The following is a 15,583-nucleotide window of genomic DNA, read 5'->3' on the forward strand; positions in this document are numbered from 1 at the left end:
AGAGTGACAGGAGTCAATGGATCAAAAATTATTAATGAGCACTTGATTAAATTTCAAGGAGAATGCAATTCTTACTAAACTGGCCTAATAGGATTCTTCTAAAAGCAGGCTATGGACATATCCATTAAGGAACTTGACCAGATATTGAAAATAATCAACTATCAAGGGTAGAAGGAGTCTCACTAAACTGACTTAACAGCATTCCCTTTTAAAGGTAAATCAGAGACAGACCTAAAGACAAAGACCATATAAAAAGTTGGTCCTATGAAAGTCTGACTAAAGCTTTTATCAAGGAGAGCATTTTTGCCACTTCCCTTGATTCTCAATGAAAGAAAATCTTTACCTTCCTATCCAGTGAATGACATATTTCAATTTGTCCCTATTCAGGTTTCTCTTATTTTTCTTCTCAACTCTGCTCAAATGAAAAATATATTCTTCTGATAAAGTATTTCTATTCATTATAGCTTGTAAAATATCTTAATTCAAAAGTTAATATGATTGAGGGGACATACAGTGCCTTAAGAGATGCTTCCAGAATTTTACATTTCATGTAGTCATGAATTAACACAAAATGCAAAGAATGCAACTTCAAAGTGAAAATTTATCCATGCCTATCTTTTTTCTATCTGTTTATAAATTATCAAGTCTGATCTTTCCACAGTTCTACTCATGGAATATTCCCTTTCCTTCCTCTAATTTTTTTTAACTGCCATAAGTTATTTCCTCTGTACAACATTTGAAGCCTTTTATGATGAGGAAGCCCTAATTTTCTGAAAGTTAAAATCTTTGATTTGATTATCATCATGAGATATGGCTCCATATTTAAGCATAAAGTCGTCAGGTGTTGCCTCAGCCATTCACATCCTTTTTCAGAAAGTCACCCCATACCAACTGCTCAATTTCATTAACATGCCAGTCTTGTGCCAGTGCATACTGCTGCCTTGCTACTGTTTTGACATTTGCGTAGCATACAATGTACAGGAATTTAGTTTCTGTTTTATTATAGGTAGGATTTATCAATATTTTCCTGCCTCATACCTCAAATACATTTTTAAATATGGTTTTTAGCATAGCATATATTTCCTGTAGCACGTTTGCATTCAGCATCAGTAATTCCAAATTAAATTCCCACTGAGATCATCAGGCAAGCAATTAGTGGCAATTGCTTGCTTTTATAGAGTAGTCAAATCATGCCCAAAGTTTATGGCTAAATTATAATAATATAATACACATACACACAGATGCTATATTTTGGACGGAGTAGGCTGTAAGTCAGGTGTTAATAGTTACATTAACATGTGTGATTTTCATATTGGGCTACATATACATACAAATATACTATTTATAAACCTCTCCCTAGAATATTGCAATGCCAAAGAGATTATATTTCATATATATTAACCAGTAATAAAATATTTTATAGATAGAGCTAGAGCTAGAGATGGATATAGACTTAGCTTTTGACTTTAAATATAAGGAAGTTTGTCTTCTTTTACAGTTAACACCCCAAATATATTCTTAGATTTTTCAGTGAATCTTCCCAGGTCATGAAAAAGGTTTTTTTTTTTTTTTTTCCTTCTCTCCTTCAAAATACCTTCTGTTCAATTTAACTGAACCATTGGGTTAAATTTACTCACAATATCCAGTAAATCTGGTGTGTGGTTTTTGAGAACCAAGTAAGCATCATACATTTTATAAGCTGTCAGGTATGTGGTCGTGACCAAGATAAATCATTTTATTAAAGTAAAATTAACCTATAACATTTTATTAGTTTTACTGTATGACATAGTGAGTTGTTATTTTTATGCATTAGGAAATGATTACCAGGATAAGTATAGTTATATCCATACAAATTATTAGTAAATTATTGCCTATATTCCTGAAGCCATCCATATATTACACCCCTGATACTTATTCGTATTATAACTGGAAGTATGTTCCTTCCTCCCCCTATTTTGCACATTCATTCCTCCAACCCCCTCCCTGCAACAACTGACAAATTGTTTTCTGTATCTATAAGCCTGTTTCTATTTTTGTTATGTTTGTTCATTTTTTTACTCAGATTTCACATGTAAGTGAAATTACATGGTATTTGTCTTTCTCTGTCTGACTTAGTTCCCTTAGCACAATATCTTGTAGGTTCATCCAAGTTGTTACAGATGTAAAAATTTCATTCTTTTTTAAGACTGAGTTTTATATATATAATATATAAATACCATATATTCTTTATCTGTTAAACCCAAAAGATTTAGACCACTTGGTAGAGAATTAATCATATAGGTCATTCTGTCAGGTCAGTTAATTCCTTTTTCTTGGTTCTTGACTCATTGCAACAAAATATAAAATACAGGACTACAGGTTTTAAAACAACACACAGATTACAGCTCAGTCAGCTCAAACAGAAGACCCTTCCAACATACGTGGGCAGGCTTACCCCAAAGGAGTTCTCTTTTCCCTCTTGGCTTCACCCTTTTTATACTTCCAGTCTCCTCCTTTTGGTTATGTCCTGTGCAAAATAGGGCTTGTACCCACTACCAATCAATGAAAGGGAAGACAAATGGGCATATGCTCAAGACCAATTGATAAAATTACAAGTTAAGTAACAGCAGGCTCTGTGGGTTATGTCTTCCCATATTCAGTCTGTTATGTGTTAGTTGCTCAGTCATGTCTGACTCTTTGCAACCCCATGAACAAAGCTAGTGGAGGTGATGGAATTCTAGTTGAGCTATTTCAAATCCTAAAAGATGATGCTGTAAAAGTGCTGAACTCAATATGTTAGCAAATTTGGAAATCTCAGCAGTGGCCACAGGACTGGAAAAGGTCAGTTTTCATTCCAATCCCAAAGAAAGGCCATGCCAAAGAATGTTGAAACTACCGCACAATTGCACTCATCTCACATGCTAGTCAGTGATACTCAAAATTCTCCAAGCCAGGCTTCAGCAATACATGAACCATGAACTTCCAGATGGTCAAGCTGGTTTTAGAAAAGGCAGAGGAACCAAAGATCAAATTGCCAACATCCGCTGGATCATCGAAAAAGCAAGAGAGTTCCAGAAAAACATCTATTTCTGCTTTATTGACTATGCCAAAGCCTTTGACTGTGTGGATCACAATAAACTGTGGAAAATTCTAAAAGAGATGGGAATACCAGACCACCTGACCTGCCTCTTGTGAAATCTGTTTGCAGGTCAGGAAGCAACAGTTAGAACTGTACATGGAACAACAGACTGGTTCCAAATAGGAAAAGGAGTACATCAAGGCTGTATATTGTCACCCTGCTTATTTAACTTATATGCAGAGTACATCATGAGAAATGCTGGGCTGGATGAAGCACAAGCTGGAATCAAGATTGCCGGGAGAAATATCAATAACCTCAGATATGCAGATGACACCACCCTTATGGCAGAAAGTGAAGAAGAACTAAAGAGCCTCTTGATGAAAGTGAAAGAGGAGGGTGATAAAGTTGACTTAAAGCTCAATAGTCAGAAAACTAAGATCATGGCATCTGGTCCCATCACTTCATGGCAAATAGGTGGGGAAACAGTGGCTTACTTAATTTTGGGGGCTCCAAAATCACTGCAGGTGGTGATTGTAGCCATGAAATTACAATCCTTGGAAGGAAAGTTATGACCAACCTAAACAGCATATTAAAAAGCAGAGACATTACCTTGTCAACAAAGGTCCGTCTAGTCAAGGCTATAGTTTTTCCAGTGGTTGTGTATGGGTATGAGAGTTGCACTATAAAGAAAGTTGAGCACTGAAGAATTGATGCTTTCGAATTGTGGTGTTGAAGGAAACTCTTGAGAGTCCCTTGGACTGCAAGGAGATCCAACCAGTCCATCCTAAAGGAGATCAGTCCTGGGTGTTCATTGAAAGGACTGATGTTGAAGCTGAAGCTCCATTACTTTGGCCACCAGATGTGGAGTTGACTCATGTGAAAAGACCCTGATGCTGGGAACAATTGAGGGCAGGAGGAGAAGGTGATGACAGAGGATGAGATGTTTGGATGGCATCACCGACTCAATGGACATGAGTTTGTGTAGGCTCCGGGAGTTGGTCTTGGACAGGGATGCGTGGTGTGCTGTGGTTCATGGAGTCACAAAGAGTTGGACACGACTGAGCGACTGAACTGAACTGAACTGAACTATAGCCCTACAGTCTCCTCTGTCCATCGGATTCTCCAGGAAGAACACCGGAATGGGTTGCTATTCCCTTCTCCAGGGGATCTTTCCAACCCAGGAATCAAACCCACATTGCAGAAATATTCTTTACCATCTGAGCCACCAGGGAAGGCCCACTCAGTCTGTTATAATCAGATGTAGAATTTTACGAACCCTTAATGGGCTCCTTGCAATGAAAGGTTACTTGGAGGAGCTTCTGTGATTAGGCTGCATCCACTGTGTGTCTAGGGTCCAAATGCAGGAGTTGGAGAAGTCTCTGGTTGTTTTGTAGCATATCTGTGAGTTCTCCTGGGGTGTGTCTGGGATGGGTTTCAGAGATCAATTTGTATCACCTTCAGCCAGGCCATTCCTCTTTGCTCATGCATAACTTCCTTCCTAACAATTCCATTTCCTACTACCATGATGAGGGAAAGAATAGGATCTGTGGAAACACAAAGCAGTGAACCTAACCCACAACTGAATGTTGTGGAAAAGCTATGTTAAGTTAGTGTGCAGCTTAGTTTTGAAGGCAGCCAAGTAGAGGGAAGGGTAGGCACGTTGCAAGTTGAGGGAAAACCACTAGCAGATATGTCTGTAATATTTAGCCAAGTGCCAATATGAGTCACTGTTTATCCAGTCCTCCTTTGAGAGCCATTAAGTTGTTTTGAACTTTATTATTAAAACAATGTGCTAAAAGTCCTTCATATTAACATTTGATAATGCTTATACTTCTTTTCTCTGGAGAGATATTTAAGACTACACTGCAGAATCTTAAGGCTTTTGTGTTTCTGAGGAATTGTCCCAATTTTTTTTTCTCTTCAGTAATGTATGATAAAGCCTACATAACCAAAATGTTGCTAGTACTTGATATTATAAATCTGTTCCTGGGTTGAATAGAAATTCAACTGACCCTGGTTAAAATTACCCCAGATCATCCCATACCTACAACTTAGTACTAGAATAAGCTTGATAGCTCTTGCTCCAGAGCCCTCATTCTTTTTTTTTTTTTTTTTTTTTTTGAATCTTTGCTGTATCAACGTGAGGTCGCTCAGTCGTGTCCAACTCTTTGTGACCCCATGGACTGTATAGCCCACCAGGCTCCTCGGTCCATGGGATTTTCCAGGCGTGAATACTGGAGTGGGTTGCCATTGCCTTCTCCAGGGGATCTTCCCAACTCAGGGATCGAACCCCGGTCTCCCGCATTGTAGGCAGACGCTTTACCGTCTGAACTACAACCCCCCCTCCCCCAGAGCCCTCATTCTTAAGAACAGAGTAACACCTTCCTCACAGGTTAGTAAAAATATTCCATAGAATAAAATGTATAAGCTTACTGTCATATAGAAAGTATTCAATAAGAATTTCATACTTCTATATGATATTGGCATTAAAAACATACAGTAAAACATACATAGGACAAGAATATTTAAATGATTATCTATGCATTTATACCAGAGATTGTAATTCTTACATTACATATCTGCTATATAATCTGTTGATATAACAAAATTGGGAGCATGTCATTATTATGTAATTTGAGTAATAAAGCAAAACTTTTAATTCATACAATTTTAAATTAATAACTTATAAGGGTTATTAAATTCTAAATAGTTAATATTAGTAACAGGAATAATCAGTTTAAATACCAGAAACAACAACAACAACAAATATATCAGCAGCATTTTAACTAGCACTTAGTTTCAGTTCAGTTCAGTTGCTCAGTCAAATCTGACTCTTTGCAACCCCATGGGCTGCAGCGCACCAGGCTTCCCTCTCCATCACCAACTTCCGGAACTTACTCAAACTCATGTCCATCAAGTCAGTGAAGCCGTCCAACCATTTCAGACTCTGTCATCCCCTTCTCCTCCTGCTCTCAATCTTTCCCAGCATCAGGGTCTTCTCCAGTGAGTCAGTTCTTTGCATCAGGTGGTCAAAGTATTGCAGCTTCAGCTTCAATATCAGTCCTTCAAATGAATATTCAGTACTGATTTCCTTTAGAATTAACTGGTTTGATACCCTTGCTGTCCAAGGGACTCTCAAGAGTCTTCTCCAACATCACAGTTCAAAAGCATCAATTCTTTGGTGCTCTGCTTTCTTTATGGTCCGACTCACATCTATCCATTGCTACTGGAAAAAAACATATCTTTGACTATATGAACCTTTGTTGATAAAGTAATGTCTCTGCTTTTTAATATGCTATCTAGGTTTGTCATAGTTTTTCTTCCAAGGAGCAAATGTCTTTTAATTTCATGGCTGCAGTTACCATCTGCAGTGATTTTAGAGCCCAGGAAAATAAAGTCTGCCACTGTTTCCATTGTTTCACCATCAATTTACCATGAAGTTATGGGACTGGATGCCATAATCTTAGCACTTATTTTAGGATTATGTTTTTTTATGAAAAAATTATGAATATGAATCCTTTCAATTATACCGTCAAGCTATTGAGACAGAAAAGTCATAGTTGATTGGCATTTGGCCTCCATCATACTTCTAGAATGGAACAAAACAAAAAACATGTCTATGTAGCACAACTCGGTTTTGCAATTAGCTTTCTACAATGAAATAATATATATTTTTTCTGTTTTCTCTCACCTATAATTATAATGGTCTGGTGTAGGGGCCTGAAAATTGAAATAGCATTATAGGAGCTAACATTCAAATTAACTATTATTGATTACTTTAAAACATACCTGCTTATTTAATACTGGAAAAGACATTTTAGGAAATATTTGTTGTGACATTGCCATTTCAATTTAAATTTTTTATCTGCTTTAAGTTTTTTATAGGAGAAATTACATAACCAAGCCAAGGCTTAAAAATGACATACGACCATAGATTTTATTAAGTTTTATCCTAAACTGTCACTTATAATGTGAGTTGTTCCAGAAATATATTTCACTAATGTAGGGCACCATTAATTTACTGGATGGAAATGTTTGTCAGATTATTAAAAGCAAACAACTGTGTTAATATTTCATATTTTAATAATTGGCCAACTTTGAATACTTTACATTAAAATGATTTGTTGAACCAGCAAATGACATATTTTCATGAGTTCTAATTTCACATGTTAAGTATATGCAATTAGAATTATGGTGGCTTTTTTTGTAGTCAATAATGATTACTATTGTTTATACTAATTAAATGACTATCTTAAAGGAAAGGTCTATAATGTTATATTATATTGCCTTACAGATGCTCCCAAGTTCATATCAAATCAAACAATTTATTACTCTTGGGAAGGAAATCCAATAAATATAAGCTGTGATGTGAAATCGAATCCACCAGCATCAGTCCATTGGAGAAGAGAGAAATTAGTCTTGCCAGCTAAAAACACTACTAATTTAAAGACATATAGTACAGGGAGAAAAATAATATTAGAGGTAAGTTTTCATTTTATATCAACAAATTGTATTATTTTGGCAGTTATCTGCTATTTTAGAATATATTTAAATATCCTGATATATAAATTATCTATAATTCTATAATAAACATATACCATATTGTATATATTTCATGTTTATTTGCTTAAAGAGAAATTTTATGCATTTGGATCATTGTCCATTAATGGTTAGTGTCCCACTATTTGCTAATATGGGCTTACTTATATAGATATATGGCTATATAGCAAACATCATTATTTTTCATGAATTTATATTTGGAAAAACCAATTGTATCAGGAAATAGTAGGGAGAAAGAATGAATAGTTTGTCAGTTATTGGGGGCCAAAAGTTCAATTTCAGTGTTGCTACTAGGCATTGAGTTTGTGATTACATCATCCTGCTTCCTAGACTGGCATAAATGCATCAGCTGGCTACATATTTACACGTTCCTAAATAAACCAGATTTGCTTGTTCATTGCCTCATTTAAGATTGTAGATAATTGTTTTTATACTGCTGAGTGCCTGGCCTTTAAATTCTGTTTGAATAAAATACATTTTATTTATTAATTGTAGATTATGTTTGTATATCAATTTCCAAAGTTTATCTATGATCATCAGCCCTTCTAATGTATGATGATTTCATAACAATTAAGAATCTTTCTCAAATCTCACGTTTAGCTAGAAAGATGTTGTATTTTCTCTACTAATTCAATATACATAAATTGTAATAATGTTTGTTTTAGAATAACATTTGATATCTTTATTGCATTAACTTAAAGGTGCTCTCACAGGTACCCTATTAACTCTTTCACCTAGTAACTGGACTTAGTAAAACATTTGTTTGATGGAATGATTTCAATATCACTTCTGCCAAATGTTTGGATAATTGACTGATTATCAGAATACTTTGTCTAAATCTATTTCAAATGCATTTTTTTTTGGTATCTGTATTAGAAGTATTTATTGGCAAATTGACAGAGAACTCAGTTTCACAAAGACTTTTGACCAGATTCAACTGCAATTTTTGGTATTTACCCATAGTAGGAAATTGAGGTTAGATTTGGGTTAGTGTATGGGTGTACTAGGGCTGCCATAACAAAATAGCACAGACTTGAGTGGCTTAAAAAATATAAACTATTTTTTCACACATTTCTGGAAGCTAGAAGTCCAATGTCCAGGTGCCAGAAGGACTGGTTTATTGCAAGTCTCTCCTTGGTTTGCAGGTGGGTGTTCTCTCCCTGTTACTAGTATAACCTTCCCTCAGAGTAGGCAGAGAAAGAAGAGAAAATGCCCCAGGGTCTTTTCCTCTTATAAGGATGCCAGGCCCCACTCTTGTGGCCTCCAAATGCAGTCACATTAGAGATTAGGGTTTCAGCATTTGAATTTTGTCAATAGCCATGATTCAGTCCATAACAGGTAGATTTACGTTCAAGTTTAAATGACAGACTAATCTGTAATTTCAGCTTTACTTCATCTTGACACTTTTCAGTTTCTGGAGTAGCTCATAATTCTCCATAGTTGATATAAGCAACAATTTTTAAATTGACATTTAAATATTTTATTAATATAAAGTTCTCATGTCATTTCTGCTAGAATGCCATTTCTCTCAATACAAAAGTAAAAACTAAGCAATGTTTGTCTATACGTAGCCAAGTAATCTGTTTCTTAGGGCACTGACCTTGAGCATAAACTTTTTATGTGTATACTATTTTCAAAAATTAAGTTTCAATCCTGAATAAATAATACAAATGTGTAACAAAAACAACTTAAAACACACAAAAAACCAAAATAATAATAACAACAATAAAAAGCAGTAATAATATTACTAATTTTGAATTAGTAGCATACATAGTCCCTTAGGATGTACATTATGATTTTCTCTATTAATTATTATAGTAGTTACATAATTGCTAATACTTAAGAACGTATAAAAATAAAATAAATTTTACAATTAATAATAACCTGGTTAATAGTAGATTCCTTGAATTAACAACTTTTTTCTTTGATTACATACATATATTCAGTTTTTATTTTTTTTATTTTTTTTTATATTCAGTTTTTAATGAATTTTTAAAAATAACAAAACATTTTATAAATCCTTTTGGTTCTTGCCAATAAATGTAATACTTAAGGCCTTACAGATTTGGTCATTTGTTTTCCCTAGGTGCTCCCCTGAGGTACTAGGATAGCTTTTTAATATGTGAGAAAATTTGATTCAGAAAGTTTCTAATAGGCAGATTGGAATAATATCCTGCCCTTAAGGGTTTCGGAAAGAGCTTACAAATTCCTTTATTAACATTGTTCTCTCAGTTTATATTTTGGTTTTCAAAGCTACACTTGGTAATTTATTATATTCTATCAAAGCCCAACATCTGAAGTAAACTTGAATTATTTTAACTGCATATTAAAAGAAGAAATAGTATCATAAGTAGATGTTTATAGTACTTATTGAATAAACATAAGTAATATTTTATATATCAAACATGGTTAATATGAATATATGTTAAATAAATATGAATTATATACCTTTGTTATATATTATTATGTATTTTGATAAAATTATCTATTATTTCACTGTGCTGGCATTAAACTTTTGAAAACCACTTATTGGACTTTACTGCTTTCCTAAAATACACTAAATAAGCTGGAGGGGACGTGATTTGGCCCAGTTGTCTAACCTGTGTTTTTTTAATAGTCTGTGCTACTAGGGATAGTTTCTCTATTTGTTAATCATAGAGCATGATAAAGAGATAACTTATTTCAGCTAGAATTACAAAGCCTTTGTCTTTTGATAAGTGAGCTCCCGGGAACATAAAAGCAAAGCTGAACTGAACCTTTTAAAATGTGTTCCAGTTAAAATAGGTATATTTAAGTTACTTTATTGGTCTTGAGGTACTGTACAATAGTCAGGATTCTTTGTCATGGCCATCCTGCATTTGCATTGCCTTTATTCAGTACATTCTTTCCTTTGGTATGTACAAATGGCTTTCTCATATATCTGTAGAATAAAGATTTTTTTAGTAAAATTTCTTTCTGAATAGTAAAATTATTTTCTAGTTAAGTTAACCTGGTTTATTATAACCTGAATGTATGAAAAATTAATATTTTAGTCACTGAAAAGTACTTATATATGAGCTGTTAAAGTTTCTAGTCCTTAAAGCTATGATCTATTCCTAGATAGACAGCTGTCTAGAAAATGAATGACACCACTTTTTGTACCCTTTCAGAATTATCATCTTCAATGGACCTCCAAATTGCACTTTTAGTTAATAGCATCCCATTATCCCAAAACCATTTCCCCCTTTTGGAATAGACTTGAAATTAGCAGCAACTCTGTTGTAAGCTTATTCTCTCTTAATAATAGTTACTGGAATTGAAAATTATATCTTTACGAACACCAAATCTCTTTTCTGAATTGATACTTCAGAATTTTGGTACATTAGAATTACAGGGTTGGTCCCACTGTTCAACAGTAGAATCCAAGAAGGTTAACTTAATTATGTATTTCAAATGTGTAAGGACTGAGGTCAACTATTTTCCACCTAAACTGAAAGAGAATGATAGGAATTGAACAGCAATAGGGGCAAGATACTGTTATTAGATTTCAAGATAATGTGCCTGCCAACAGGGATTGGTACACTTGGAAATATTTTCTTGCAAAATACCTTCCTGGAAAGATTTTTATTTTAATAGATCCTCACCCTTTCTTAATATTTTATGTTTAATAAAATCATAAGAGGAAGAGAAAGCTGTCGTATTTTGAACCTTCCTTGAGCTTTAAACCTGCCTGATCGAAGACAGCAAGGTAGAAAACAGAGGTAACAATGCTTTTGTTACAAGATTCCTCTTTTCAGAGTCAAGCTTGTAGCAAGTGCAGAATACATATTTTTCAATCGTTCTATTTTCTGAACTTTGCTTATATCAATATCTAATGATTTTTCTCTTCAAAATATGTAACAAAATGGTAGTATTTATCTACTTAATAAATCAATAGAATAACTGTAATTTACCTGGTCCTATGATGGGTTAGAGTCCATGGGTCACAAAGAGTGGAACAGGACTGAACAGCTAAGCACATGCACACACACGGATAGTACAGAACTATGGATTATATCTTAAAAAGAGAGAATGCTTACTTGATACAGGACTATGGCAAGGAGTTGTCAGTAATTGTATATATATGAAGATGGTAGTGATGCTAGAGACTATCTTGCAACTTCTGTGATATTGTTTTAAAATTGTGAAACTTTTATTATTATAATTATTTTAGATCGCACCTACATCTGATAATGACTTTGGACGATATAATTGCACAGCTACTAATCGTATAGGAACAAGATTTCAAGAGTATATTCTTGCTTTGGCTGGTAAGTATAACACAGTAATTTCTGATATCTCATAAAATATTTCCTAAAGTAAATAGTTTTTATATTTTCATAATCCTGATACAGGTTACTATGAGAAAGATAGAACTGGTGCTTAAAAAATTGTAACAGTTCTATATGATACAGTGAGGGCTTAGATTGTATTCAGTAATCAAGATTAATTTTCATTCTGATTCTGATTCCCCCAACTTTATATATGACACATCTACAAAAGTGTTAGGAAACATATGTCTTAAGAAATCAAACTATATTCATGTAAAGTAAGAGTCTTGTCAAAAAATAGCAATAAAATATATCTTTAGAGAAAATAAAATTAATCTGTTTTAAAATTCTAAAATTGAAAGAATAAATAGTAACTTTATTGTTAAAATTTAGAGTTATGTAACTTGCTGAAATATGTTTCATGTTGTATATATAAAAGCATTCCAGTTCTTCCCTTAAAGCTTAAAATATATAGATATAATATTGTGCAGATTAAAGTTTACCTCATGTTTTTCTTTATACTATATATATATTTATATTTATGTGTTTATATAAACACATATAGATTTTGCCATCAGTACAAGACTTATTAGAAATATGGAAATATCCATTTTTATACTTTGCAAAGTTCAGATGATATAAATATAATTTATTATCTTCTAGGTCCAGGTAAAGAAATATCAGAAAATCACTGTAATATTATATTTTAATAGAATAAACAACTTCCATGAAAATATTTTAAAACTTTTTCAAGAAAAGTTAAATTATGTAACTGTAATTTTATATTGTTATGAAGTATTTCTTTTGATATGTAGATATATCTTAAACTCATTAGTTGTGAAGATCAACAGGGAAATTTAAAAGTTATGAAGCTAATAATAATCAGGAGCAGGAAAACCTGCTCTTCTCCAATTCAAGTTTTATTTTACTACATTAGGGGTAAAGGAAGAGAAGGACTCTGTGGAAAGGTTTTAGGGAAGGAAACGATAAGGAAAAAATTAAGATTATAGGGAGTTAAGATAGAAAGGAAAAAAGGCAGAAAATGATGAAATAAGGGAGAATATAAACCAGTGTGTACTGTCTACCAGGATTATTAGAAAACTAATCTCAATGAAAATCATTGGAAGTAGACTGCATGCAGTTAGGCATATGAATAAATCTTTGTACAAGCAAACTAAATTCTAGGAAATGAAATGTGTTAAATCACATTAAATTCATTTATAATAAGTTGAAGTATTAACTGTAGTGATGAGAAGCATCCACTACTCATGTTAACTCCAAGCTTTAGAAAATTAGGCAAATGTCTTTGTAATGAGTAGAAACTATTTATAAATAATAACTAGACATATGATTACTATATATATTATAGCTAATATAATTGTATTAACATTGATGTACTATTATATATTGCTTTTTTGAAAAATGACCTCATTTTCTATAAGGTAGAACTTGATAAATGACCTTTTCTTATTTTTTTTTAGTTTTTGGAAATTCATAATTCAAGAAACTATGAAATATAGAACATTATACTGATGAGATTTAAAGTCTTATTAAATTCATTACATAATATCTATGTAGTTTCATATCTCATATTACAGTAATATTTTTCATTAAGATATTTTATATATATCCTTCTAATGAATCTATGAAATTAGTGAGTTTCCCTCTTTCCAATTATAATTAAAAAGCATGGAGTCACAATGAGTCAAGCATGACTGAGCAACTAACATGATAAAATTAGAAAATGTGTATTCATGATAAGAGTTATTATGTCATTGGAACTATAACAAATGCTCCAATTGTCCTCATATTCCAAAAGTTTGTGATGAATACAGGCTAAAACTTTGTTTCAGAAAAAGATTCATTCATCAGAAATTGTTATGAACCTATAAAATTGAATTGGACACTGTGTCTTGGGTAGGAAACATATATCTAAATATCAACATTAATAAATATAATTCCTTTGATGAGACTCCTTTATTTAGTGCTTATAATATTTAGCCTTTCCTACAGAATTCAAACACTGAATGTATAATTTGATTTTAAATGAAATATGAGAAACATTATATAGAAATTGAAATATTTCAAAATATTTGTTAATACCACAGTTTAATATTTCATTGGCCTATGTGACCTAGTAAAAGGTCAAGATCATTTGACTTACCATATTTTACCCTGTAACATATTACTTTGCTCCTAAAGAATGATAAATTAAAGCAGGCAAATTAGGGTGAAATTTTGTACTACATATACAGTGAGAAAAGAAAAAGCTACATTTTTACTTTCAAAAATATATTCTGTATTCTTCCCTTCCTTCCTTCCTTTCTTCCTTCCTTTTTTTTCCCTCCTGAATAATTACATCCTAACATCTGGGTTCCCTAGTGGCTCAGATGGTAAACAATTTGCCTACAATGCAGGAGACCCAGGTTCAATCCTTGGGTTGGAAACATCCCCTGGAAAGAAATGGAGGCAGTCCACTGCAGTATTCTTGCCTGGAAAGTTCCATGGACAGAGGAGCCTGATGGGCTACAGTCCATGGGGTCGCAAAGAGTCGGACATGACTGAGTGACTTTCACTTTCATTTTTCACATCTGAGCAAAGTGGGCATTTTTATGTGGATGGGGTAGGGCATGGCAACCCAGCATATGATGTTTGACACTGAATGTAGTAAATGGACTTAAACGGTTTTCATTTGTTCAGTGTGAGGTGTTGGAGCTCAGGCTTGGTAAAAGGGTGTGCCTGTTTTAAGACAGAGACAGCAACCCGGAGAAGAGAATGGGAAGCTGATCAGAGTAAGGAGAGTTTTCAATAAAGAAATGGGGGCAGTGATGGATGATTAATTTCTGCAGTTTGTAGGGTTAGCATGGCTAATATAGCATGGCCAATAAAACCAATATAATTATCTCGCCTTTGGGGAAGAGATCAGTAAATGCAAAAATTAGAATGATCCAGAGCTAATGATTGGGTCTTGGGGGTACTCTGGTCTCATGTACATAGCTGGGTAGAGAAAGAAGTGGATGCGTGTGTGTTTGTGTTACAGGGAGCCCTTTGGCCAGGACTGTGACTTAGAAAATAATTTTTAAAATAATTCTACACACTGAGAGAACTTGAGAGCTACAGCATCCCAATAACAAAAGAGCATGCTTGGCAGCCAGATCTTAGTTTTTAAGTATCATTCTTCACTAAGAGTGTAGTCAAAGCTATGGTTTTTCCAGTAGTCAAGTACAAATGTGAGAGTTGGACCCTAAAGAAGGCTGAGCACCAAAAATTTGATACTTTTGAATTGTGGTGCTGCAGAAACTCTTGAGAATACCTTGGACAGCAAGGAGATCAAACCAGTCACTCCTAAAGGAAATCAACACAAAGTATTCATTGTAGGGATTGATGTTGAAGCTAAAGCTCCAATACTTTGGCCACATGATGTGAAGACTGGGCTCATTGGAAAAAGATCCTGATGCTGGGAAAGTGTGTGTGTGAAAGTCGCTCAGTCGTGTCTGACTCTTTGTGACCCTGTGGACTATATAGTCCAGGGAATTCTCCAGACAGAATACTGGAGCAGGTAGCCTTTTCCTTCTCCAGGGGATCTTCCCAACCCAGGGATTGAACCCAGGTCTCCTGCATTGCAGGCGGATTCTTCACCAGCTGAGCTAGGGAAAGATTGAAGGCAAATGGTGGA

General features: G+C 33.9%; 1 protein-coding gene across 2 annotated transcripts in view; it reads left to right on the top strand.

Moving 5' to 3' along the window:
* Positions 1–15,583, top strand: part of NCAM2 (neural cell adhesion molecule 2) — a 545,626-nt gene that overhangs the window by 434,908 nt on the left and 95,135 nt on the right. For both annotated transcript variants that reach the window (XM_070455106.1, XM_070455107.1), the window contains exons 10-11: positions 7,353–7,540; positions 11,811–11,907. In XM_070455106.1, coding sequence (XP_070311207.1) covers positions 7,353–7,540; positions 11,811–11,907 — 285 coding nt within the window. The remainder of the gene's footprint in view (positions 1–7,352; positions 7,541–11,810; positions 11,908–15,583) is intronic.

Source organism: Odocoileus virginianus, chromosome 25 (genome assembly GCF_023699985.2).
Source record: "Odocoileus virginianus isolate 20LAN1187 ecotype Illinois chromosome 25, Ovbor_1.2, whole genome shotgun sequence".
NCBI classification, from domain to species: domain Eukaryota; kingdom Metazoa; phylum Chordata; class Mammalia; order Artiodactyla; family Cervidae; genus Odocoileus; species Odocoileus virginianus.